General features: G+C 40.5%; 1 protein-coding gene across 3 annotated transcripts in view; it reads left to right on the top strand.

The window, feature by feature from the left end:
* ABCC9 (ATP binding cassette subfamily C member 9) overlaps positions 1 to 26,428 on the top strand; it is a 71,094-nt gene extending 44,666 nt beyond the window's left edge. For 2 of the 3 annotated variants that reach the window (XM_077178393.1, XM_077178392.1), the window contains 21 exons: positions 731 to 815; positions 1,294 to 1,374; positions 2,286 to 2,423; positions 3,007 to 3,132; positions 3,756 to 3,852; positions 4,596 to 4,843; positions 5,722 to 5,870; positions 6,646 to 6,715; positions 7,523 to 7,680; positions 9,777 to 9,869; positions 12,529 to 12,631; positions 14,863 to 14,964; positions 17,751 to 17,871; positions 18,839 to 18,969; positions 19,551 to 19,629; positions 21,999 to 22,107; positions 22,310 to 22,413; positions 23,136 to 23,269; positions 23,536 to 23,598; positions 25,162 to 25,341; positions 26,121 to 26,257. In XM_077178393.1, the coding sequence (XP_077034508.1) occupies positions 731 to 815; positions 1,294 to 1,374; positions 2,286 to 2,423; positions 3,007 to 3,132; positions 3,756 to 3,852; positions 4,596 to 4,843; positions 5,722 to 5,870; positions 6,646 to 6,715; positions 7,523 to 7,680; positions 9,777 to 9,869; positions 12,529 to 12,631; positions 14,863 to 14,964; positions 17,751 to 17,871; positions 18,839 to 18,969; positions 19,551 to 19,629; positions 21,999 to 22,107; positions 22,310 to 22,413; positions 23,136 to 23,269; positions 23,536 to 23,598; positions 25,162 to 25,299 (2,329 nt within the window). In that variant the 3' untranslated portion in view covers positions 25,300 to 25,341; positions 26,121 to 26,257. Of the gene's footprint in view, positions 1 to 730; positions 816 to 1,293; positions 1,375 to 2,285; positions 2,424 to 3,006; positions 3,133 to 3,755; positions 3,853 to 4,595; positions 4,844 to 5,721; positions 5,871 to 6,645; positions 6,716 to 7,522; positions 7,681 to 9,776; positions 9,870 to 12,528; positions 12,632 to 14,862; positions 14,965 to 17,750; positions 17,872 to 18,838; positions 18,970 to 19,550; positions 19,630 to 21,998; positions 22,108 to 22,309; positions 22,414 to 23,135; positions 23,270 to 23,535; positions 23,599 to 25,161; positions 25,342 to 26,120 lie in introns of all 3 variants that reach the window. The other variant, XM_077178394.1, reaches the window with a different exon arrangement.
* Positions 26,429 to 26,714: the final 286 nt, after the last annotated feature.

Raw genomic sequence — 26,714 nt, 5'->3', positions numbered from 1 at the left:
GGCAACACTCGCTCTGTTTTCAGTTACTGAAAATACACCCAGTTGCTTTCAGTCTGTGCTAAGATGTATGACTCCATTCTGGCTTGATAAAACCTAACCATGACCAAATGCCTTGAAATCCAGAAAAGCACCAAAATTTCAGGGATCAGATTCTTCAGCCACTGCATCCATCAGCTTGTTTCACTAGCTTCAAAGGGGCAAGGCTGAATTTCAGCACTCATATAGTCTGATCCCAGCTGCTCATCAGCAGATCACCTGCTACAGACCCAGAAATCTCACCAAAAAAATTTCAAAATTTTGCAAGTGGTTTGCTAGTTCTAGTAAGACCAGAAGCACTGTAAGGCTCCTTTGTCCTGTAACATCACTCCAAAGAAAATGAAGAGGCACTTAAAGGGGGAGAATAAAAACTCAATGGAAAATGTCTTCAAACACTCTGGAGTCCAACCAAACAACTCCATGATAGGGAGGAATGTATTCAATAATTTACATAATTAAAAAGCAGTCTTGCCAATAAAGGCTTCTAATAAAGATGTAATTTTTTTACAATGCTTCATTTACTCTAGGATGCTCTAGGATTATTACTCAATAGTCATTTTGCCCTACTTATTTTTACAATTACCCAGCCATCACAGAGCAATAAAAACTTTGTGGTGACATCTACCTGGAGGTTTTTGTGTTAGCAGAGTGAGTGGCTGGGTAAACAATTGCAATGACCACGTTGTTTTTCCAGGTACAAAGCTGTTACAGATGCCTGTTCTCTGCAGCCTGATATTGACTTACTGCCATTTGGTGACCAGACAGAAATTGGAGAAAGGGTAAATAGTGTGAATGCTTTAATCTCTGCTTGGCCTTTATATTAAGAAGACATTCCCTTATGTTACTCAGACAGTTCTAGTCTGTATTGGGCTGCCAGACAGGTAAATAATTGTAATTCACCAAGGGTTACTACCCAAAAATTTGAAGTCTCTTCAGTTTCTTCAGCTATTTCTCAAATGGGATTTCTTGACCAAAGTCTCCCATATTTTGCTTGCAGAATTTGATGCTGGTATTGATTACATTTTCAATCTAAAAAGCCTACTGTGCTCAGAGCAGCTCTTCATAATTTACACTTGCCCATGAATAATAACTTTTCTTCTGATATTATATGAGGACTATTCTTGTTTATCAATAGAATCAGCATTTTAATGAAGTTTTTTATTTACTATAAACTCTATAATTGTAAAAAATCACATTTCCAGGCCTGTTATAATGTTTATTCAAAGATGCCTATTTCTGATCCATTTGAATAATTAGGGGATTAATTTAAGTGGAGGCCAACGACAGAGAATCTGTGTAGCTCGAGCACTCTACCAGAACACCAACATTGTCTTCTTGGTAAGATTTTTCTTTTTCACATGGAGTATGCAAAGTTAGTAATAAAACTGTAATTCCATATATTTAGTTTATATTTAGAAGACCTATGGGGACCTGTATTCAACTCTAAAACCAAACTATAGAGAGGCAGCATCAAAACATCCTGGGAGACTGATGAAGGTGGGAATTTCTGCACAGATTTACACTGGAAGAGTGGAACAGATTGTCTTAACTCCTTGCTTTCAGTGGTGACCTACTATCAGCACAGTCCCAGAGAAATCAGCAGGATTGCTGATAAGGAGCCATAATGAACAGTCTGAGGGCTCAGCACTCTCCTGCAGAGTCCTGTGGAGTTGGACAGCCTTTCCCTTCTCTGATAATACTTTCAAGGCATATTAGGAATTTCAGGAGGTTCATGAAGAGGCTGTTTGAGCCTTTTCAAAATTAAGGAGAGACTTGAAGAAAAAGTGTTTACATATTGACATCCTCCTTATCTGAATGTTGCCTTATTTCCAGCCACACTCACTGACTGTAAAGACCAAGCACATCTGTAGTTTAGTTTGGACGAAATGAGAAGAGTTGCTAACTCTGCTTTAATTTTCCTGTGCCAGTTTCACACCAAAATTGGGCCCAAGTTTGGCTTTAGATCTGGGCATTTTGAAATTTGGATGGGAAATTTCAGTTCTGGTGTTCCTGCACTCTGTCAGTGAGGCACCAGCACTACACACACTACACACCAGACACAAGAAATGAAACTGAGTCCATTGCTGTGAACTGAAGAGCAGTGGATTCCAGCTCACTGGAGCACAGCCCTCTGACTGGGCCCTAGTCACTAGAGAGAGATGGTGCTTCCTATTTTAAAAATACTATTTCAGGAGTACACCTCACTTTTTTATCCTGTTCTAATATTTTTCTATTTGATATGGTTGCAGGATGACCCATTCTCTGCACTGGACATTCACTTAAGTGATCACTTAATGCAGGAAGGGATTTTGAAGTTTCTGCAAGAAGACAAGAGGACTCTTGTTCTGGTGACACATAAATTACAATATCTGCCACATGCTGACTGGGTAAGAGAAGAGGTACCAGTGGAAAATTTGCTAAGGATGATTGCCAGAAGCAGGCATCAGGATGTTATTGAAAAATTGAAAAATTCCCAGCAGAGTTGAAGTTTTATTCAGAGGCTTGCTACTCTAAGCAGTCTCGACAATTCCTGAAGTTAACACCATAACATTTAATGGGATTATTGCTTTTCTCTGCAATAGAGTCCCTTCTTAATTCTGTATGCCATGTGGCTAACTGCCATTTCAGCTAACACAGATTTTATAGTGGAAGAACTATTTTATTTTTACATTATTTAAGTAGAGGTTTTTTTGTTCATTAAAAGGCCTGGAGAATTTGTTTTAATTGTAACTGTCTATCCCTTCTTTTCAATGCTTTTTCCTGTCTGATGTGCAGGAAAGCGTGACTTATACAAGTTTCAGTTTATGAGCTGTGCCAGCAAACTTAAGAAGTTATCAATAAAATACTGAATAAAATGAAGACAGAAATTTGCATAATGGTATTGTCACTAATGGTGGGACATATCTTGTAGGACCTAGGTCAGTGATTATGGTATCTGTGTTGTTGAGTGCTGGGTGCTTTCTCTCCTAGATCATAGCAATGAAGGATGGAATGGTGCTTAGAGAAGGGACACTAAAGGATATCCAAAACAAGGATGTTGAGCTATATGAACACTGGAAAACTCTGATGAATCGCCAAGATCAAGAGTTGGAAAAGGTAAGTAGAGCATTTAGGCAAGGATGACTTTTCCGCAAAGAAATATTTGTCATTCAATTTCAAAGAAACCCAAACCATGTCCAAAGCACATTTTCAACTTCACTTTACGGCAAAACCACATGACCTGTAAGGAGTTTTAGGGGCTGGAATAGATTGTCCAGGAAGCATGTGTTATATCCATCATGGATGGTTTGTAAGCACATCTTAGCCAAGAAACCCTTGGAAATGTGGTGCACAACTGATCCTTTGGTGGGGCAGGGGTAGGACCCAGAAACTTCCTATGGTATCTCTTATCCTTTTATTCTGTTATTGCCATGAACATTTAGGATTCTCTAAAGACTATTTTTGAAGTTTTTTTCATTCCAGAAGAGAGAGAATGAAAGAATGGCAGAGAGAGGGAAAGAAGTGGGCAAAGTTGAATTCTCTGAAATTTAAATCGAAAAATACTGTGTTTTTTCCATTCTGTAAGTTAAATGATTCATATAAAGTCTCTTTGAGATTACTGTAACTACTACTACAATTGTTGAACAGCTAAGCTCTCAAATTAATAAATGATCTTTCAAATGAATTAAATCAATTATTAATAAATAATAATAATAATGATTATAACCTAATTATTCCAGGATATGGAAGCTGACCAGACAACTCTTGAGAGAAAAACCCTTAGAAGGGCCATGTACCCCAGAGAATCCAAGTCACAACTGGAAGATGAAGATGAAGGTTTGTTTTACAATTTCACTTTATTTAACACCATTTTCCATTGCCTTTCCACTTTAATAGCTGGCAGTTCTTAGCAGCAAAGTGTAACTCTATTGATGACACTTCGTAATAATAGTGGAAAGTCCAACATTTTGACCTGTTTACAATAGGACTCGTTCAAGGGACATAGCAGGGCTGTGAGATATATATTCTTATTATCTGTGATAAAAAAAAAAAAAATTCCTGCTTATACATCTCTGAAATTTTTTTTTTTCCACAGCAGAAGTCTTCCACCATTTGTGTTTCAATAGCACATGATCAATTATCATTTTAGTACTATTGACTGAAGGGAAAATGGAAGTTGTTCATGCAAACAGATGATGAAGAGTCTGGATGTAAAAGTTTGGAGGCTTTTCTAAAATCTTCCAAATTGCTCTTCTGACTGTATAATAAAAGCTGATGAACAGGTTGGGAAAGGCCTGGTCTCTGCTCCAAATAATAAGTAGTAAAGACTTGGTTTATAAAAACTTTTTCTTAACAAAACTGTGACAAGGCAAAGACTGGCAAACTATAGAATAGCTAAAGATCACAGGGGAAGTCTTATGAAAATATGTCTGAAGTGTTTACTGTTCTTAAATGACAAATTGAATTTTGACTTTAAAATTTAAATTCAAAGCAGAAGAAAAAATGCCCAACAAATCCAGTAAAACAAGGTATAGTTATTATTGAATCCATGCTAACTTGATCAAATGTCTGAGTCACAGAGGAGGAAGAGGAAGAAGATGAAGATGATAACATGTCAACTGTCTTGAGGCTCAGGACAAAGATGCCATGGAAAACCTGTTGGAGATATCTAACCTCTGGAGGATTTTTCTTGCTCTTTCTGATGATTTTCTCCAAGCTGTTGAAACACTCAGTTATTGTGGCCATAGATTACTGGCTTGCCACATGGACATCCATGGACAATGCAAACGAAGCCAGGAATGCTGATGAGGATAAGAGCAAAGAGAAGGTGAGCCAGATATTGGAGCCTGACAGGGAAAAAACTGAAAAAAACCCATGTTCTAAAGTAATTTTTTGCTTTTCATCTAGAAGCCAGCTGGATTGAAATCACAGGTAGATTATTACACAGGATGAATGGATTCTTAATGTTAAAACAAGGCAATTCAAATTTTATCAATAATTTTGACAATTCAGAACTCAAACAGAATAATATTTGAGGGTAGAAAAATAACTGACCTTTCAAAGTAAGGAGCCTTATACTAAACTTTTCCATCTGGACTTTACAACTGGTCTTCTAAGTCAATGACCCCACTTTCCTAAGTAGGAAGGAAGTCTTCAATTATTCTGCTAAAGTACAATCTGCTTATAGCCATAAATTTGACTCAAGTACAATATCTCATGGAATCCACTTACTAGACTTTCAGAAGGTTTAAATGTGCTATAACCCAGGCAGATCAGTTTAGGATTTGCCCTGTGAATTTCATAATGCTTGAACTTACTAAAGTGGAACTTTCCAACATCTCTCAAATGCCTTAATTCTTGAGAGGTTCTACTCGGTTTCCCTGTTTCTTGGCTAACAATCCTTTCTTTTTGTCCACATAATCAGTCTTCACAGCTCTAAGAGCTACCATTTCAAGGTCTTGAGGGGTAGAATAGAGTGAGGGATCTTAGACCTGCCAGAACTTCTAATTATGTGGACTCAGTGAATTGCAGTTCCATCACTGCAGTTCCATCATATTTCTTTTGTTTCCCAAAGATGATATATAATTATGTAATACAAGAGATAGGATATAGTAGCTGATGGGCACCAGGTACCTTGGGAACTTCCTAGCAGAAAAGAAAAATGGGTATATATTTCTAGGATTGATGTATTTGTCATTCCATTAGACATATCATGTAGCTGTCTTCAGCATCCTCTCTGGAGCTGGGATTGTCCTTTGCCTCATCACATCCCTGACTGTGGAGTGGATGGGCCTCACAGCAGCCAAGAACCTGCACCACAATCTCCTCAACAAGATCATCCTTGGACCAATCAGGTACAGGAAAAATTATGTCCCTGGAAAGCCACGTGGTCAAAACCTGTCCTCTTTGTAGCTGCAAGGGTACCCCCAGGAAAAGCTCTTGAATTTGACCTGTTTCCTTCAAGGCCTCAGAAAGGGAAAATAATTAGTGAGATAACCATGGCAGAGGGGGAAACATTCCGTGAGAGAACATGTGAAATTTTGCCCCTGTTTTTTATCTAGCTGAAATGTTTCAGAAAGCTGGCACCCCTTCAGGGCTGGGGCTCAAGGACAGCTCTGAGGGCAATTCAGGCTCCAGGGCACCCAGCTCCAGCTCTGAGCAATGGCCATGGTGTCAAACCATGTGGGCACCAAGGCTTCTTCTGTGCACAATACCCAGGGTCTCACAGGCAGCAGAATGGCCAAAGGATCCCTGAATAACAAATAAATTTATCACAGTTCTTCCATGAAACATCTGGGGTCAGTGCCCATAAGAAGGAGGCTGAGCAGCAGCCAAGAACAGGCTGTGATCTTTGGAAGAGATCTTAAATCCTGATGGAGCAAGAAGGAAAGATCAGGACACAAGACAGCAGGTTTGTGGAAGAGGAGACAATTTTTTTTTCAGGGGAAAGTGCCAAAAGAAGCATTTAGACAGTCAAGATGCAGATAAGATGATCTGGCATGTTATTCATATCTATTGCTTTGTTTTAGACAATGGCTGTACACAGCTCTGTGTTCTGTCTGACTGGACTTTAAATCCAAACCTGGAATTCCTCTACAGGTTACTTTTTGGTTTTAATTTGTCCAACAGGTTCTTCGACATGACTCCGCTGGGGCTAATTCTGAATCGCTTCTCTGCTGATACAAATATCATTGATCAGGTAGATGTAGCAATACATTCTATTATCCTGACTCTGCAAATTTTCGTGTAGATCTGAATGAGATGATGTACTAAAATATTCAGTAGAGAAAGGCATAGCAAAACCAGGCTCTGGGAATGATAATAGGGACACTCAAAAAGTACACACATTTGTAGTAATGAGGGCAAGTAACCTTTAAAATAAACATAGTGGGAGGTGGTGGCTCTTAATTTCTTCATATGCAGAGTGGTTGATTCTGTTGGAAGATCTGGATTAAGAAAACATCAGATTTTGGACTCGAAACAGGAAACACAGTAAAATATAAGAACTTTGAATATATGGGAGTAGGTGTGAAAAATAAATGTTCCACCATGGCTGGCAGAACTTGTGGATTTAAAGCATCCAGGGAGAGGAAGAGCTTTCACTATGACTGTGCATTAAAATTTTTGGATGAACAATAATCCTGAATGTAAGGTTGATGGGAATATGGAATAAAAATTATGAGACTCTGAGACAGAGCATTCTACTTTAAATATCTGGCATATCAAGAACAATTTTCTCTTCCTTGCCTGATATATAAATGAGGTGGAATGGCTCCTATTTCCCCATGATCTTTAAAACTCTGACCTTTGGAAAACAAAAACCTACTGACTCATTTTTTAACTCCTGTACATTTGGCTGTGAGACCCATAGAAACAGAAAGACTCTTGATATTAGGAGAACATCAATGAGTATCTAGTGGTATTATTTCACTTTTCTGATAGGAAAAGGTGTATAGTGGTGCTACCAGGATTTTTTTCTTCATGGATGTTTTTCACTTCCCTCTAGCACATCCCTCCCACACTGGAGTCTCTGACCAGATCCACCTTGCTGTGCCTGTCAGCCATTGGGATGATCTCCTATGCCACTCCATGGTTCCTTGTGGCCCTTGTGCCCCTGGGCATAGCATTTTATTTCATCCAGAAATACTTCAGGGTTGCTTCCAAGTATGTATTAAAGAACTGTCCTGAAAGTTTCCTCCATGAAATATTGTACATAAGAACTGTGATGGAATGTGAGCTTGTAGAAACTAAAAAAGGGGAAAATGACCCTGGCATCCTGCTTTTGATTCTGATGCATGAGTTTGAGACATGCACTGGGGAATATTTCTAACTGACCTGGCTATAAATGGAGTATTTGGGGAAGTAACACCAACTGAATGCATTTTTTTAGCTCTAGAGTGAGATGAACATGAAGTTTGTTAATCAGCTGAGTTTGCATCTGGTCAAAACTCCTCCTTGACATTTGAGCATTAGTAGAGAACAGAAAATAATTCTCTGGATTAACATCAATCATGGTTTTTCCTTTATATTGGGGGAAAAAATCTCCACAGAAAGTAATTTCCACTGTAGAGTGTTCCATATTCAGGGTGGCTTGGCTGGGTGTAAACAGTGCAGTTTTTTCAGCAAAATGAGAATCATGCTTCTGGTGCTAAATTTATTCTATAATTTCATAATACATCTTCAGGAAGCCAGTTTTTTCTTAAATTCAATCCCTTAGTCTTTTGTTATCAGACAGAATCTTTCAAGATTTATTTAGAAGAAAACTCTGTAATCAGAATTCACAAAGCAGAAATGTTTAAATCTGAAATAAGTTGCCTAATTTCTGTGAGATTTTTCAGAAACCTTGTTCTTGCCCCACCAAACCTCCAAAATGAAGATGTGTGTGGCAGTACACCAGATCTCAAGGTGGCTGACAAATCAGGAGACCTGGTTCTCACTCTCAAATTATTCTGTTAAATTAAACTCTTTTATATCACTTGAGATGTGACTCGTGTTCTTTTGATGGACAATAGAAATGAAAACATCCAATTTATTTCCCTAAAAGTTAGTCTTGGGAAATGTAGGATGAAGGAATAGCTTCAGCCAGTATTTGTAACTCACTTGCATGCAGTCCTTTGCAGGCATATAAGCCTCAATAATTTTTAGAAATGCAAATATTTACAATATTTCTTGCAGCACTTTGACTCTTTGTTGTATTTTCCATTGCATCTTTCAAAATCTTCTATGTATTTTCCATCATAAATTTGAAAGATATTTATCATCAAAACACCAGCAGCAAATTCAGTTTTGCACACTGCAACATTCAGCAACATCAAGCAGTTGCTTCTCCTAGCCTATCTAATACATTGGGCAAAATTTGAAGGCTTTTGATAACAAGTTTTAATCTCAAATGATCTGGACTTTCTTCTGTTTGTACAACTGGCTGCTATGCCAATGGCAGAATGTTACAGAAAGATGTATTTTTTTTTTCTGTGGTTTGGAAAATGTTCCTTTTAAAAGACTGGAACTTTTTGGACTTAACTATTGTTGCTCCATGCAGGTCTTGGAAGTGTCATTGCTGAGTAATTAGGGAAATTTATCACTCATATTATTTCTCTGTCAGTGCTGTCTCTGCTACAACCAATGTTAACAGCACAAAGAGAAGATCTGCTATCATCTGAAATAGTTTACTTTCAGCATGTGGTACTTCCAGATATGGAAAATGAGGGCAGGTTTATGTGGAAATACAGCTTTTTTGTTAGGCCAGCTGTTGTCATAAAATATATAAACTTCCTGATACACAGACCCTATTACATACCTGATCTAGGATTCACAATAACATGCTACAAAATTTAAAATCAATGGTTTTGAATTTAATTTAATTTTATTAATATATCAGAATCTGTGAGAATAAAATGTAATGAGGATCTGTCTAAAATGGATAGCACGTTTTTATCCAGGAGAGACATGATAATGTCATTATCCATGGGGGGCAAATAGAAGCTTAAAGTGACCAAAAGTAAATGGAGAGGGCAGCAGGGAGATGATTCAAAGGCTCCTGTGGCAAAAAAAAAAAAAAAAAAAAAAAAAAAAAAAAAAAAAAAAAAAAGGAATGTTATATTCCCATGCCAGTGTCTTTCTGTACTATAGAAATTTTGTGTGATCCTGAAAAGAATATGTGCAATACAGAAAATGTCTGTTCTTGTCTGCTGTGCAGCAAAATTTCTACAGACAGAAATGTTTGCATTGTAATGGGCATCTGTTGTTTTTTGTACTCCCAGGGACCTCCAGGAACTTGATGACAGCACCCAGCTCCCTCTGCTGTGTCACTTCTCTGAGACAGCTGAAGGCCTTACCACCATCAGAGCATTTGGGTAAAATTTGTAAAACAAATTATTAGAGGGAGGCCTGAGGGTCAGGCTAGCCTGTTCAGCTTCCTTGGAGTATGTCTGAGGGCAAACTGTTGAATTTGAAGAACTTTATTAAGCTATTTAGAAAAAAGATAATGCTTTTTATTTTGTGTGTGTTGCTTTGCCTCTTAAACATTTTGCATATTTTCAGTAACACGTGTATTGGTGTTCCACTGAATTAAAGATGATTATATTTTTAGGATATGATATTTAAATTTTTAATGAATCTATTTTAACATGCCTTTAACTTGAACAGCAGGGAGCTCTGTTTTGCCAGGCAGGCAGAGGCACTGCCCCTTCAAACCCCCTGCTATATCCAAGTGTCCCTGAATCTGTTCTGTGTTTAACCCACTACCCAAGCAAGGAGTATTATGGCGCTCATATGGTGCTCTCCAGCTGCAAGGCAGTGTGCAACTTGAGAGAGTTTCCAAGAAAACTGCAGCAGAACAGAATTTGGTTTTAATATTGTAAAACCTCCCTTTGTTAATCAAAACTGAGAAATCAATTCTGTAAGATCCAGAGAGTTTTGCCAGCTTTCCATGCATACATTTTCTCTCTTCTACCTGAAATATAGGCCAAACTCTCCTATGTTCACTCCGTTGTAGGAATGACTGTCAAAGTGCCAGACTGAGGTTTTTTTTCCCAGTAAGTGCACCCTGCACCCATTCTGCACTATGCAGAATTCCAAACCAGAGCAGATCCCACTGCAATGACATTTCCACACCTATTTAATCAGCTTCAGGCTGTTTCCTCACATCAAGCTAAGCTTTCAAACCTCAGCTGTTAGCACAGAGTGTTGCAGTAAGGCCTGTGGAAGAACAAGCAAAACCACTGTTATGTTGTAGAGCTGTGAGCCAGTGGTCAACAGGAAATGCTTTAATTAGCTTTATCAACAGAATGATGTATTGAAACAGGAAGTCATCATCAGGGCCTGATGCTGATGTATGCTGAGTACTTCTCAAGAGGTTCAGAGTGGCCTTTCATCACCTGAGGAAGGTTATGAACCTGAGGTTATCTCCTGAGGAAGCTGAAGGAGCTTAGCACTTTCTGAGTGGTTAAACTCTTTTTTTGCTGCACAAAAAGGTAATGTGGGCTTGGATGGCAGAGAGCAAAAGGCACCCGAGGGCACCACAACAATTGAGTTTTTCAGGATTGCTGGTGCTAATCAAAGCCATTTCATTTCCCTGCCTGTGCTCCGCTGCCCACCAAACCTGAAGTCTCCTGCATTTATTGTCTGCAAGTTTCTTTTTATTGCTGGTGCTGTTACTCATTCTCTGCAGTTTGGGTTCAGTATGTTCCAGGATAAAACTGAGCAGCTCCTCACATAACTTACCACAAAGCAGTACAGTTGGATCAGAGAGCAATCTCAGTGACCTTTGCTGTTCGTCATCTGACAGGATAAAAGTCTGAAAGTGCCCAGAAGATGAGCTGAACGTGGATGAAAGCACAGATTGAGCATGTCAGATTTTCCATTAGGAGAGCAGGAGTTTTGCTGCCAGGGAAGCAGATGAGCTGAGTAGTCAGTGCATCCTTGTTGCTCCCCACATCGCATCGTAACTGTTACCAGTTGTTCTGGGGAGGTTGCTTGTCCTGTTTACAAGCTGTGCATAGGGAAATAAAATATCAGCAGTAAATAGCAGGAAAAAAAGGAATTTTCTGGCAGAACAGACATTAGAGGTGCCCTGAGACTTTGAAATGGAAGATAAAACACACACTGAGCTGCTGACTGAAGTTCAGCTGGTTTAATCAAGTGAGGGTATTCACCAGACTATTCACTGACTATGATTTCAAACAAAATGGTTTCCATCTGACTGTGCAAGGCACCATGAATTTAATACACTAGCACCAATAGAGATTTCTCCCTGCCCTCCCAAATGTACCTCAGCTCTTCAGTGCTCTGGCATCCTTGCACTGTTTTTTAAAAGTGATGGGCATTGTGTGGGGGAGAGAGGAACAAGTGGCAGTGGAGGTAACACCACTCATTTTTCTAATTTAGAGGTGATCTATAGCTCTCCCTGATTGTACTTTCCCAGTTGTTTAGGCAAAGTGTGACTGGCTGAGAAAACAGCTGAGCTGAGTAGCTGAAAGGTCTGATTTACAGATCAGTCTACATCCATATTAGTTGAAACTTTAGGGATGTCACCCCTGTTGAAGAGCCCTGCAGCTGGCCAGGTAACTTCTGAAATCAGACTTAAGCTGACAGGTGAGCCCTCTGCCCTTGCAAGTGGCCTGTGAGGAGGAGCTGAGGGGCCACAGCAGCACTCACCTGTGGGAGGAGTGGACTACAATCCACAGCTATAAAAGGTGGATCAGCTCTAGGAAACAAAACCTGTCCCAGCACCCTGGCATTGCAATTTCTTTGAGAGGACAGTCTCTGGTCCAAACCCTAGTCCAACAGAATCGCTTGTCAAACAAATCCCAACTCCACATGTCGCTCTGGCTCTGGGGAGCTGTGGCAGCAGATGTGCGTTCTTAGGGAAGAGCTTTTAACCCAAACTTTGGCAAAAACAGAAGGGCAAAAAGTTTTGGGCTGGGGAAAGGGAAGGCAGAGCAGAGTTAAGGCTTTACCCTTTTGTGTGTGAGTGCATAATGTGTTGTAATGTAACAACTTTGGTCCCGGCAGGCACGAAGCCAGATTTAAACAACGTATGCTGGAGCTGACGGACACGAACAACATTGCCTACTTATTTCTGTCAGCTGCCAACAGATGGCTGGAGGTCAGGACGGTACGTTCAGTTTTGTCCCAGCCATGGTTTTGAAACCTTGGAAGCAAACAGAGACTTTGCCTGATGCAGAGAAGATAATAACGAGTATTAATCTCACGAGGAGATTATACACACAGTTCCTTAAAATAGATCAGGATTGTTATGTTAAACCCAGAGGGTTTTTTCAGCTTTCTTGGCCAGGAGTAAGAAAATACAAGTCTGCCTCATCTTCTGCTGCTGTGCTGTCTCGCGTCTGAAGGGAGTGCGAGAACAAACATTTACATAACTTCAAACAAGACTTTCTCTACTACTGTGCAGCATCCACAGACCTGCCACAGCAGGAACTACTTTCAAGGCAGAACATGACTTTTCAGTGGCTTTATGAACTATGCCATCCTTCTGCCAGGGCTGTTTTAGGCATACTGATCTCCCAGGTCTTGAAGTATCTCTCCAGCAGCAGGGTTAATCCCACAGCTGTAAGCGAAACCCTTGCAGGGCTATACTGTTTGTGGTTTTATTGTTTGATATCATGAAAGATAGCATTACTAGACTCCAGAAAGAAAATGACAGCAGGGCACAATGCAGCCAATGACACAGACATAGGCTCCTGGGTTTTGTGGGGCTCTCTGTGAGGGACTTTCCTGATCTGCAAGGCAAGAAGAAGCAAGCAAAGTAACTGTGATTCCCTTATTCATCTGAAACAGAAAGAGCAGTGAATAAACAGAGCAGTGGCCTGATTCTGCTGGACATAAATAGCAACAGGCATGGTTAATCCTCACATCAAAGGCTGCATACTCACCTTCTTTTCCTGTTGGAGCAATGAAGTTATTCTCCATTTTTTATGATGGCAAAGCTTTCCCTTGTGCTCTAAGCTTTCAGCTTCTTACAGCATCCAAGATCAGCTGAAATTGCTTCCAAATCTAAGACAGATAAATAACAGGGCAACAGCCAATCCTGGAAGAAGCCTGTTAATGTCTCACAGACTTAGACTTGCTTACATGCAGAATGAATTTGGTCCAAGAATACACTTTGCCTCATGAGAGCATTAGAAATAATGTGGTCTTGCCAAGGAATAGTTCATCTAGCTCTGCCTAATGGCACAGTGGTACTAAGACCACTAAAAACTTTGTGAGATTTAATAGCAGCTGTTAAGTCCTGTCCTAGCAGATGATGGAGACTCAAGACCATTATGCTCCATAGGTGTGAGTCACAGAATCCCAGAATCACAGAATGATTTTGGCTGGGAGGGAACTTAGAGCCCATCCAGTTCCAACCCCTGCCATGGGCAGGGACACCTTCCACTATCCCAGGTTTCTCAGTTCTCCATCCAGCCTGGCCTTCTAGATATGAGGCAGCCACAGCTTCTCTGGTCAGCCTGTGCCAGGGTCTCACCACCCTCACAGGGAAGAATTTCTTCCTCATAGCAAATCTAACTCCCCCCTCTGTCAGTTTGAATCCATTCTCCCCTAAAATTTGAGTCTGTAATCTGCTCATAATTTCCTAGACAGATGAACTAGGCAGACCTCATTTCAAATCTCAGAAGGAAAGATTCCTGACACGATATCATCAGGCAGGAGGAAAAAATTAATAGAAAATGTGATCCAAAGTAAATGTAATGCAGGCAGCAGTGGGAGAGTGGGAATACCAACTATATCCCATTAATCAGCACCTTGACTCCACAAGATGACATGTGGCATATGCTTCAAACCTGAGGTAAACATCAAGAAAATGGGTTCCAGCTCTTGCAAAGCTTCTGCCAATAAAACATGTGCATGACATGTATAAATTCTACCAAAAGCCTTCCTGGACTTTGTGAAGTCAGTGATACTTCCTTTTTTGAGGAGGCAGATCCATAGTTGAGAAGACCTGAAGGAGAGTGCAGAGAGTGGAATTGATTTGTTTTAGTGATGGGAATTAGAGGTGTCACTGTTATATCCTTCTCATGATTTTTTTAATATGCTTATTAGATTTTTTGATCCCTGCTGTTTATGGGGTTGACACAATGGGATGCCTTAGCCCAAATGAATTTGCAGCGATTACTGGCCTATTTCATTAGTGTTCAGCAAGTTGCTTTGAGTATTTCAGTTTGAGCATCACAACCATGACCTCTTCCAGGGGAAAAAAACAAACCAAAATTAAGGGCTACATGTCATTATATAAATAATTCTTAGTAAAGCAGAACTGCTCCACAGGTAAAGAAATGTTCTGGTTGCTGCATTTTTCCCTTTTTGTCCCCCTGTCTCTCCTTCCAGGATTATCTGGGTGCCTGTATTGTCCTGACTGCTGCTGTCACTTCCATCACTGAAGGGCCACACTCGGGGTTCGTGGGGCTGGGTCTCCTGTATGCTCTGACGGTACGTGCCAAGGCCAAGTGTAAGAACTTCCAGACCAACATATTAATTTTATAACATTTTTATGTTACACTGTCATCTCCCAGCTTTCTTAATCTTGAAAAAAAAAGAGTCCTGCAAATAATGGACTCAAGCCAAAGTTGAGAGAGTTCAGGGCAACTTGGACTTGCTTCAGATTTTATGAGCCAATTAAGAAAACACAACCATTCCCAGGCCCTGCGTGCTCCCAAGTGGAGCAGGAAAATTAAAAATGCGTAAGAGGACCTGCTGTGCACTCTGTTTTGTACAACACAGCACTGTTTCCACCTCTACATGGCAAAACCTGCCAGGAAATACTGATTGTCATCATCTGGGTAATCTTTAACCAAAGACCAAATAAAATAATTGCTGAAGAAACAGAATTATTGGTTTTGCCCTTGGAGGGAAATTACTGAGATGCCCAAGATAGTCCATGCAATTATGAATGGATTTGGGGATTGGGACATTTGTGGGCATGGTTCATCATGCCAGGTAGCAGTAGGCATGCAGAGGACATGGACTTAAGGATGACAAGGTTGTGGTGGTCCAGTAGCTGGTTCACTCTGTCATTGTCATTAGCAGTGAGAAGGAACAGTATTTTAGTGTACCTGGCTGCAAGAGAGGCTGAGTATTCATCATGAGCACAGAGTGAATGACAATCACCACAGAGAGAAGTATTCATGAATTAAGCACAAGAGTTGGGACAAAATATTACTGAATGAACCATGAGAGTGGGGACAAAGGCAGGATGATGATAGTGGCAGGAAGAACTTTTGAAACCATGACTGGCATGGCAAAAATCTGTCTGCTTTGAAGCACTGGTATGAGGAAAGGATAAAGGTGTGGGTCTAACCCTGAGATCTGGCTTTGCACGTAAATGCTGGTGAGCCCATGGCCACAACAGAAAGTCCTCAGCAGCTGCCTTAGGGAGACCTTAGATCCCCTCTGTGCTGCTGTTGCAACAGTGTGAGAATCTGTCAACAACTGAAAATCAGTCCCAGGGCTTCAGATTTACTCTGAAAATATTCCTGGTAATGCTGCTTCATTAGCAGGGATCTAGAAGCATCAGGATGTCTGCATCATCCTTGGCTTCTTTGTTTTTAGCCCTGTGTTTGCAAACAGTTCATTGGTGTGAAACAGGCATGTGCTGAAGTCTGGCACAACAGGTGAAGAAGAGCTTTAGGCACCATGTGATCCCTCCTGCCCACAATAACCCTGATGAACTTTTGAAGGCAGCTGGATCATTACCTGTCTTGCCTGGCATAGTTTGTTTTTTTTTAAATAATTATTCTTTGCAGCTGAGAGAAGGCTGATATTTGGACCTAGATGAGAGCAAACTGTTTGTGCTGCGGTTGTGTTTACAGTGGACATCCTGAATTTATTGTCTCCTCTTTTATAAACCCTGCCAACTCCTTTGCACAACTGTGATGAAGCCTGAGGTAATGGGCAGAGTTTTGGGTGCCAGGTTGTGTTATCAAATCTGCCAGATCTAGGATAGCAGCCTGCCATTGCAAGCAGCAATGGTGTTTCATAGTGTTTTGCTTATCTGCAAACTTTCCCATTTCTGTAACTTCCTAACTTAAAAGCTGGACACCAAATAAGCAGGTATCTGAACATAAAGGAGAGAATACCCCATCAAGAACTCTATCTTAAGGATAAAGCAAGCAGCCAAGTCTGCTAAATTAACCACAATTTTTGCTGAATCTCATTGAAAATTATTTACTGTTTGATTGCTGCATCAATATTAGGTTAGTGCTAAAGAAGTGAGACTGGGTGATTTATTCTTAATAAAGGCCTTATTTGGCACTCACCAGAAAAAATGGCAAAGCCTTTCTCTGAATATGTTTGTGCATAGGGTGTTTTTGTTTTTAAGTTTCTAAAATTTCATTCAGGTACATAAAATATCTCAAGTTTTAAAGATTCTTGTTAGTCAACTCTTCCTAATAAGATCAGTTCTTCTTTTCTACAGAAGCACCTAAATACAGACTTAGGAAACAGATTTACAATTTTCAGCCTTAAACAGTAAGTCCTGCCTAGAAAAGAGTTTTTCTAAGCTACTGAGTACTGTTAGAGAACTAATAATCAACTATTATCAACTAAAAGTAATACCTTTACTATTGATTTAACTATTGATAAAATCCTTTTCATTACAAATGAGAATAAAAACCAGGAAGGAAATATTGCTGAACTGATAACACTTTTTTCCCCTCATATATTTCTATGCTAAAAATTCTCATATTTTCCACAGAGGGAAATGGATTATCTAAATATGTAGAAATGAAATTATCATAAAATCTTTACAATATATTTGCAAATAGTGAACTTTCTTAATCTTTAGTTGCAGTTTTTGAAAGATTAGAATATACATAGTAGAAAATATTTCCAAACAGCACTTTCAATTTTGATTTTTTTTCTGTTTGTGTGCTTAAAGAAGACACCTTTCAGTGCTGATTATTAGATGTTGAAAACAAGAGATTCCCTCCATCAGTCAGAATTTAGGTACAACTTTTCCATACTTCAACCTTCAAAAAACAAGGTTGAGAATACCAAGCACCAAGTTGCTGTCTTAGGGCTAATTGTGTTGGAGTATGACTGGCTTCTTATGGATTTGATGCTGTTGCACTGAGTCTTGAACTGCTGTAATGTTAAAGAGACCCACTGTGTTGAATCAGGCCAAGGATTTTCACAAATGTATCCAACCTTTATTTCCAGATAGGTAGATGAACAGAAAGAAGGCTGAACCCTGTCCTTGTTTTCATTTTGTGATGCAGATAACCAACTACCTGAACTGGGTAGTGAGGAATCTGGCTGATCTGGAAGTGCAGATGGGTGCAGTGAAAAAAGTACACAGCTTCCTGAACATGGAGTCGGAGAACTATGAAGGCTACCTGGGTATTGTTCCTAATCTTTTTGGGGCTTTACATGGTAATGGGAAGAATGGTAGACTTGCTCATGCAAAATGTACACACCTCTCTGGCCAAAATCTGTTCTCACTGAGGTGTAGGAGCTGCCACTGGTGTGAGTGACAAGGATAGCTAAGAGAAGCTATGAAAATATGTTGTTCACATTGGTCAACGTGAAAAAAAATCCTATCAAATGCCAGGGAGACAGAGCAGGACTCTGTAGTACAGTCAAAAATACCACAGTTATAGACGAGATGAGCAAAACATCCATGTAAGTTATTTAGAAAACAAAAATAAGGATAAAAATTAGAAAAGTTACATGCTTCAAAATCTCTGATCTTTCTAGCAGATGGGGACTAAAGATAGGGGTACGTTGGCAAGCAGACCTCAGCAACTCTTCTCTGAGCTGCACATTGGAATTTGTGCTCCACACACTTCAAATTGTCCTTGATTACTATTTCAGAAGTGGTTGAAATGCAAGAAATGGCTCATAGGTCAAGAAGCTTCCCTGGAAAGCCAAGCTCCTTAGTCCAGAGACAAAACCTGCTGTGTATTCACAAATTAGGATGAAACAAGAGCTGTGATAATGTCAACAGCTCATGCTGTGTGGCAGTAACAACTTCCTTCCTCAAGCTGCCCTTCCTGCGCCGGTCACTGACCCAAGGCCACGCTAACACTGCCCTGACACCGCGTTCTCTGCTCCTTTGGCTTCTCCCTCTGCAGTGCCAAGAGACACTTCAGTATCTGCCCTCTCTCCCTGCGTGTGGAGATATGGAAGCCAAGTGCCTGCCAGGCAGTTCCCAGCTCAGCCTCCCTTTGGCAGGGAACTGGAGCTCTGTACCTCCAGTGGCTTAAAGGAAGGTGCCCGGGCAGGAGAAAGGGGGAAAGGTGACTGTTGTAAAGGGTGACCCTCTGGCAGCACTCATTTCAGTTTGTTTTTTCTGTAACTATTTCAGATCCCTCTCAAGTCCCCAAAGACTGGCCCCAGGAGGGGGAAATCAAGATTGAAAACTTGTGTGTTCGCTATGAAAACAACCTGAAGCCTGTTCTGAAGCATGTGAAGGCCTATATCAAACCAGGACAAAAGGTACCATGTCCAGCAATTGCCCATCATCCCCATTCTGGTGCAGATTCTTCATTACTGAGCTTTCCTTTCTGAAGTGCCAGAAGAACAAGATTAACAACTTGCATTATCAGAGATATACATTTACAGTCCTCTCTGAGGTCCCTGGGCACAGATCAAAAACTTACACTGATAAAAGCTTATTCTTGGCTGGGAGCAATTTTTCTTCTGGATATCCCATGTCTTTCCAAGTCCATTTTCCTTGCTTAAAAGTAAGTCTAAATGGCAGATAAATTAGAAGGATATCAGACTGAACTGTGTAAAAACACAAGAGTATCTCGCATTTCAGTACAGAGTGTCATTGGCATCCATGTCAAAATGCTGAAATGCCCCTAGGACAAGTCCTCGTGATGAGGGGTGGAAAAGGGGAATATGCTTGCTGTGCTGTTTTGTGTTTTCCCTGGTGTGCCACCTGCCTTTGGGAAGGACCTTTCTACTTATCAGCAGCACAATCCAGTACAGCTTTCCCAAAAGAGCTGCAGGTGTAAGTAAGGAGTAAGTGAGTAAGTACTCTTTGAGTAAGTGACACCATCCATTTTTTGCAGGTTGGGATCTGTGGTCGCACTGGTAGTGGCAAGTCCTCTCTATCCTTGGCATTCTTCAGAATGGTGGACATTTTTGATGGTAAGTTTTTTCCATTTTCCTTGGAATATATTGTCATTCCTCAACTGCTCCCCCCTTATTTCCTGAGAAGAAGCAAGGAGCCTTTTTGATAGTTTATAGCCTGGTTCTCTGGCTCAGAAGATATTTGATTAGAAATGTTATGCCTAATCCTTCAAAATACAAAGTGCCCTATTGTGAATAGCACTTGTTTCTCCCAGGAAATGTTGTGCACAGATTATATTTCTAATTAAAAAAAAAATTGCATATGGCCTGACAAAACAATATGCAATTTTTGAGACAGAACAAAAAATATGTAACTCTCGAGTGTCTAAATGTTTGCCTAAAGAATAACTGCATTAACTTATTATAGCTGTCAAAATATTAGCAGAGTAGAAACTAGAACTCAACAAGTCCATTGCCTTGGTTTTTTAATTTATTTTATTATGCTTTCCCATATCTGCAGCAGAATTTGACTCAAGGGTTGGAAATATATTGCTATGTTTTCACTCCTGCAGCATTTACCTGTCCCAGCTAATTGGCATGGACTGCTTTTTAGCATTTATAATACAAATACATGTGTGCTGTTGGGAATATGGAAAACCACTATAAAGACATCTTTTTGTTTCAAAAATTGCCATGTTTCTAATTTAGCCATTGTGCTTGGAATGTTTGCCAAAGAAAGCCGAGTAGGATGTGGGAGGATAAATGAATCTGATGCAGCTACTACTTTCTTTTGTTGTGGTTCTGTGCCTATACGTGTCTATGGTCACAGGCTTCTGATTCATGACTGTGATTCCTGGATATACAAATATTCCAAAGAAATAATAACCATGCTTATGGCCAGCTTCAAGTTTCCTTCTATTTAAGTCTTCTTTCTGTATATTTTCTTTGTCTGCTTCTCCTGTATCCCTGAGTTTTCCCAATGGGAACATCTAAGCCTTTTCTAATCAAGCTCTGTTTATCCTTTGTGCACATCCCTGTCCCAGCTGGATCCATATTTGGCCTCCATGCTGATCCACTTCTGGGTGGGGTGCTGACTCTAATAAAACTTACATAATAAGATTTCAAGTAACTTTACTAGAGGCAAAATTTCATTCATGCTATTCCTTAGGTCTTCATTATCTCCCTAAACTTTATCTGTCCTATTTTATTTTCCTACTTTTGCTTTGTTCTTTAGTGTTTCCCTTCTCTTACCCAATGTTCAAACAACCTCCCATTTCTCTTGTGTCTTGCTTGATCATCCCTCAATCCTTTCCCAGTTTCCCAGCTCCTCTCAAATTTAATTTTTCCCTTAGGTTCTCTCATTTCCTCTTTTCTTTGAGCACCCTGGCTTCTATCAAATATGCATTTCCCTATTCCCCAGGCATGCCATATTAATTTTTCCCTCCTTATTCTACCTCATCTTCTGCTAAACCACTCTAATATCCTTGTTTGTGAAGAAAAGGAATTGCTTAAATTTATGCAACCACCAATGTCTCAAGCAGAAGTCCTATAACCTGATTTGGATTTTTCTGGAGAGTGAAAATAATTGGACTTTGCACCTTACAGATAAAATCTTGATTCTTCTGGCATATAGTAAAAGCATAAAACTACAATAATAGAAGTAGTCCAGCTAGGGGGGCAATGAAGTCTTCCACTGGAACAGGGTCACAGAGAACAACCTACAAAATGTATCATGACAATGGGAATGACAGAAGGGACACACGTACAAAGCTCTGAATATCCACGTGCCTGCCAGTTCACAGTTAAGTTCTCACTGCTGGGAAAGAGAACTGATGAAATGAATGTTAAGTACATCCCAGCAAGGAGTGCAGCTGCCTAGTGAAGCAATCCACATGAAAACTGCAGAAGTGCCTGATGGAAATAGCCTTTACCATATTCTCATTCAGTTTGCCACAGCCCATCCCTTCCCTGTCACCTCCAACCCCCAGTACACATGCATGTATTATGCAAAAGAAATTGTGCTCCTTCTTAAAGGAAATGTCTTCAGCAACTGTTGAATTCAAGGGGAGCAAAGAAAGGCACAGCAACCTAAATTGCTCTTGTTCTTGGTTTGTTTGGCTGCAATTGACCCATAATAAATTATCCTTCTGGTGCTATCATTAGTCACACAGAAGGGAAGACATGTAACTTTCTTTAAGGGAGGGTGGAGGGAAGAAAAAGGAAAAGAGCAAGATGGCAGTGTCACTAATAAACTGGGACATCCCTGGCTTGTGTAATTAGATACATTCACCTTCCCCATGTGTCTGTCAGGTCTGAGAGCTCACAGAGACAGTGTCCCATCATCTAGAGACCAGCCCAGAGGGGCTGTTCCACCTTTCCACCTGGTACCTGTGGATCACATGTTTTGTGCAATTCCCTCAGGGTGTTCTGTGTGTTGTTTGACACAGGGAGGATAGTGATTGATGGGATAGACATCAGCAAATTGCCTCTGCACACGCTCCGGTCCCGGCTCTCCATCATTCTGCAGGACCCAATCCTGTTCAGTGGCTCCATCCGGTAGGTGTTTGCCATCAGAGGGTGGCAGGCTGTGCAATGGGAGCTGGGGGACAGGAAAAGATGGAACAGCCAAGGAACCTTCCTAGCCCAGCCCAATCCATCTGCACAGCCTGCCAAGTGACACACAATGCCAAGGTTTTAATTTGCAGAAAACCTGAAAGTAATTGCAGTGACAAGACTCCTGTTTTGGTTTTCTTTGCAGCTTTAATTTGGATCCCGAATGCAAGTGCACCGATGACAGACTCTGGGAAGCTCTGGAGATTGCCCAGTTGAAGAACATGGTCAAGTCATTGCCAGGAGGCCTTGGTATGTCTGAACCAATGTCTGGATCATGGGCCAATAATGGAATCATGCATGCACACAGATAAACAGATCCATCCCATCTGACACTCTGGATCATCATGTAGGATTGCCAGACACTCTTCATAGTATAGAATATTTTAATTGAAAAGCTGAATAGTCTGGTTTCCCATGCACTGTGGAAAAATCATGCAACACCTCAGCATCATGGTGTGATTCTTGGGGCTGTCCTGTGCAGGGCCAGGAGCTGGATTTTGGTGATCCTGTGGGCTCCTTCCAACTCAGGATATTTGATGATTCTATAATCACAGTGGGATAATTACTAAGGAGAAAGAAGAACAATTTTCCTCTTTAGCAGAACCTGGCTCTGCAAGCAGAGCTGTAAACTCTGACAGAGTATTTTTCTTACCATTTCAAATCCATTTCATGAAGGAAACTTCCATATTTATTTCCATATTAAATATATTTCATATTACTAAGATATTACCCTGCAGCCTACCAGATCTTCTAACAATTTGTGCCAACTGTTTGTTTAGTGATACATTTCTCCTTTCCCAAGAGGCTGTGCTCATTTTTCTTGGTATCCCTCCATCCCACTGGTCAGTCAAGGTTATGGTTATTGGCTTTTATGGGGATTTTGCTTGGCCCTGGAGTAGTGCACAAGCAGAGCTCTCAGGGGAAGCATTTCAGAGGTGTTCAGATGTTCACAGGAACTGGTTTTGTTACAGATGCCATGGTCACAGAAGGAGGGGAAAACTTCAGTGTGGGGCAAAGGCAGCTCTTCTGTCTGGCTCGAGCCTTTGTCCGCAAAAGCAGCATCCTCATCATGGATGAAGCCACAGCATCTATTGACATGGCCACAGTGAGTACAGCAATTAGCTAATTAAGGATCTACCAGGAGAAAGGCATCTTCCCTAAGTGTCAGCCACAAAGTGTGAGATCTCTGTAGCAGAAAAAGCTGGCAGTTTTTTTGTTTCTCAGGATAAAATGAAACACTTTAGAGAACCCCTGCTTTCATAGGTGTGACATTTCCCTGCTGGGAAAGAGATATTGTGGAATATGCTTAAAAACACGTGAATTAGAATGTAACAGGATGAAGTAACTGGAGTGAGCCTTTTCCTCTGACAGGAAAACATCTTGCAGAAGGTTGTGATGACTGCCTTTGCTGACCGCACTGTTGTTACAATAGCGGTAAGTATTAAGCCAGAAAAAGCTCTTTTTTCCTCATTCCTCAGGCAGTTAACCTTGCCCTTCACCAGTTAAACACCATTACATAAAACTAAAAGCATCACAAAATAGAACTAAACTACGAGGCCAGAATATTCCCATGATACCAGAGCAAGTCAGACACCTACTATCAACCTGAAATTTTGCAGTAAATGCCGTCTTGCTATCAAACTAAAACACTTGGATCTGAACAAAGACTTTACAGGGAACTTCAGCATCTGCACTGTCACCAACAAAATTTGAAGTCATTCTCACTAAAAAATTGAAAGCAAATGCATAGTTTGAACCATTACTGAAAGTTGCATCAAAATCTAGGTTTGAATTTTGCCTCTGAAGGCTATGTATGTGTAGTGCCTACAAACACAGCACAAATTTATGAGTTGAGATTTCATAATATTCTTGATGTGGCTTCTCAAGCTGGGTTATCTTTTCTCTCTTTTGGAATAAAAAGCCGGGTTTACAATAAAAGTTTTAAAAACTGGAATTTATGCCTAAAGAGCCTACAGAGGCTAGACAGTGTTAAAGAATAAGATAGATATTTATTAAAAAGGCCTTCAAAGGATACACCTTGAGCAGTACAAGAGCCTGGCCATGGCTCCACCCAAGATGGACATCATGTCACAAGTTTTCACACTTTTATAAGTTTTTGTCCATTTACATATTTGGGTTAATTGTCCAGTAACAGCTTCAGGTTATGCGGTCCCATCCTCCCACACTGCTCTCCTCAATTTGCCATTGTTGGTACTTTTGGGGCCTGAAGCTGCAACAGTGTCCTTGCTTTTCAGGCTGGAAAAGGATTGTTTTGTCAGACTAAACTGTGAAGAGAACTTGCTAACACTTTATATGAAGTTCAGAGTTACACACCAAGGCAGTACAGAATTTGGAATATATGAAAGCTAAAACTTAAGGCATCAGAATCAATGGGAATTACCCCCCAGAATAATATGTTTTCAGCTAGGGGTTTATAATGTTCCTTCCCATTTTCTTGCCACTTCCCTATATCCATACATGTTCATACATACACGTGCATAGACATGTGGTGGACACCATTAAGAATATTTCCACTTGTGACAGCAGCGTTAGTCAACAAACAGAGGTTTTTTCCACGAGGTAAATACATGTTTCAACAGCTGTTTCATTTGCCTTATCTGGAATCCTTGTCTGGAATTTGGAGTCCTGTGGTTAGAGATTACAGGCAGGCCTCCTGGACTCTTGTTTCAAGCCTGTCATCGAGTAGTTTGTGTCAAGCAAGCCACTTAACCCAGCTCATTTACAATGTGCTCCAAGGTTCTTGGCTGTGTAAATGCTGAAGATTCTGGTGGTGACACTGTTGTCCTTCAGTTCCATGCTTATTTTCCTTCTGGCTAGAATCTCACTTTTCTTTGGCTTTGTCTTTCCAAAGTCAGTGTCTCAAGTGAAACAGCACACATTAATATTTAGCTTTCCTCATGGAGCTGGCTTCATTCCTTCCTTTCCTTGTTCACTGATCTTTCCTTCACCCACCTGTTTTTCTGTTCTTTTTTCCAGCATCGTGTGTCTCACATCTTGGACTCCAATATTGTCCTAGTCCTTTCTGAGGGCTTTCTAGTTGAATGTGACACTGCCTCAAACTTACTCCTCAAAGAGGACGGCCTGTTCACCACTTTGGTGAAGACTCACAAGTAGACTCTCTCAGTCCACACTGTTCACAGGACTTCTGGCTCTTTGGTAGCTATTTTTACCTCTTCAGTTTCCTTTCACTCTGCTTCCTTTCTACTGCACAGCTTCTGAGAGGACAGTGCAAAAAGGTGTTTCTTGTGTGGTTCCTGGGCTTGTTTAATTTCATGACTATTTATGTGGATCATATGTAAATCTTAGACATGCAGCTGACACTGAAACTACCATGTCAAGGGAATCCAACCTATGAAGTGATGTCTGACTTTCAGCCTTTTTAGTGAAATATCACACTTTTAAGAGTTCACCCCATTTATACCTGACCGGCAGTATTTATATGGCCTTGAAATTAAGCTCAAACTGGTTTCAAACCTGTAGCCTATGGGATTAAACTGTTGCCTGGAGTACACTCAAATTAAATCTCAGAGGGATTTACAGAAGGCAATAGCCCAGGAATGCCCTGAGGTAAATGGAGAGCAGACTGCTGGGGTGCAGAGAACAAGGAGCAGAGCAGGCTGCTAAGTCACCTGACAGTGCAGCATGCTTCTCATCCCTATTTCCCACAGTGGAAGATGTATTTCAGTGGTGCCATAGGATTTATTCAAACAGCTGTGTTGTCCATAATGGCAAAAAGTGAAGCTCATGCTTGAGTATTTTCAGGCTTGGTGGCAAAGGCTGTAAAGTAATTGAAGATGTCTTCAGGTTAAAGTAAAAGGATCTATTCCAAATATTGCTGCAAACAAGGACAGCCTTTCCCCAATGGGGTTTGCCTTGCATGAGGCCCATTAGAGGAATTATCCAAATGAAAACCTGTTTGCTTTCCTTCGTGGCAGCACCGGGTTCACACCATCCTCACTGCAGACCTGGTCATCGTCATGAAGCGAGGGAACATTCTGGAATACGATACTCCTGAGAACCTGCTTTCCCAGGAAGACGGCATCTTCGCTTCCTTTGTCCGGGCTGACATGTGAACAGTCACACAATGCATTTTAACAGCTTATTTTTAAACAGATGAAATGCAAATATTTTCTACTCAGTGTAACATCACTTTTACCTTTTTGTTTTGTTTTGTTTTTTAGAGCTTCTTTCTTCACACTTCCATCTTTCAAAATAATAAAGCCTATTGCCATATATGTATGCATTGAAGCAATAAAAATGTTACTTTATTCAAAGCTATTAAATTTCACACACACGCACACACACATATGCACACACGGAGGGAGAAGTTTTTACTTCCTGAGAATTTGGCATTTTCCTTAGACTTTTTATTGACTTTATTTTTGTTTAAAGAGAGAAAAAGAATGCACTGAATTTATAAACTGCATATGTTATGCTGGAACCAGCAATCAAATCGTGCAGTTTGTCAAGGAAGCAAGAGGTTCCCCAGATGCATTCTGTCCCCAGAGGGAAAAATTAGGAAAAACATC

This window comes from Agelaius phoeniceus, chromosome 5, assembly GCF_051311805.1.
Source record: "Agelaius phoeniceus isolate bAgePho1 chromosome 5, bAgePho1.hap1, whole genome shotgun sequence".
Taxonomy (NCBI): Eukaryota; Metazoa; Chordata; class Aves; order Passeriformes; family Icteridae; genus Agelaius; species Agelaius phoeniceus.
This window is presented reverse-complemented; position numbering and strand designations above follow the sequence as displayed.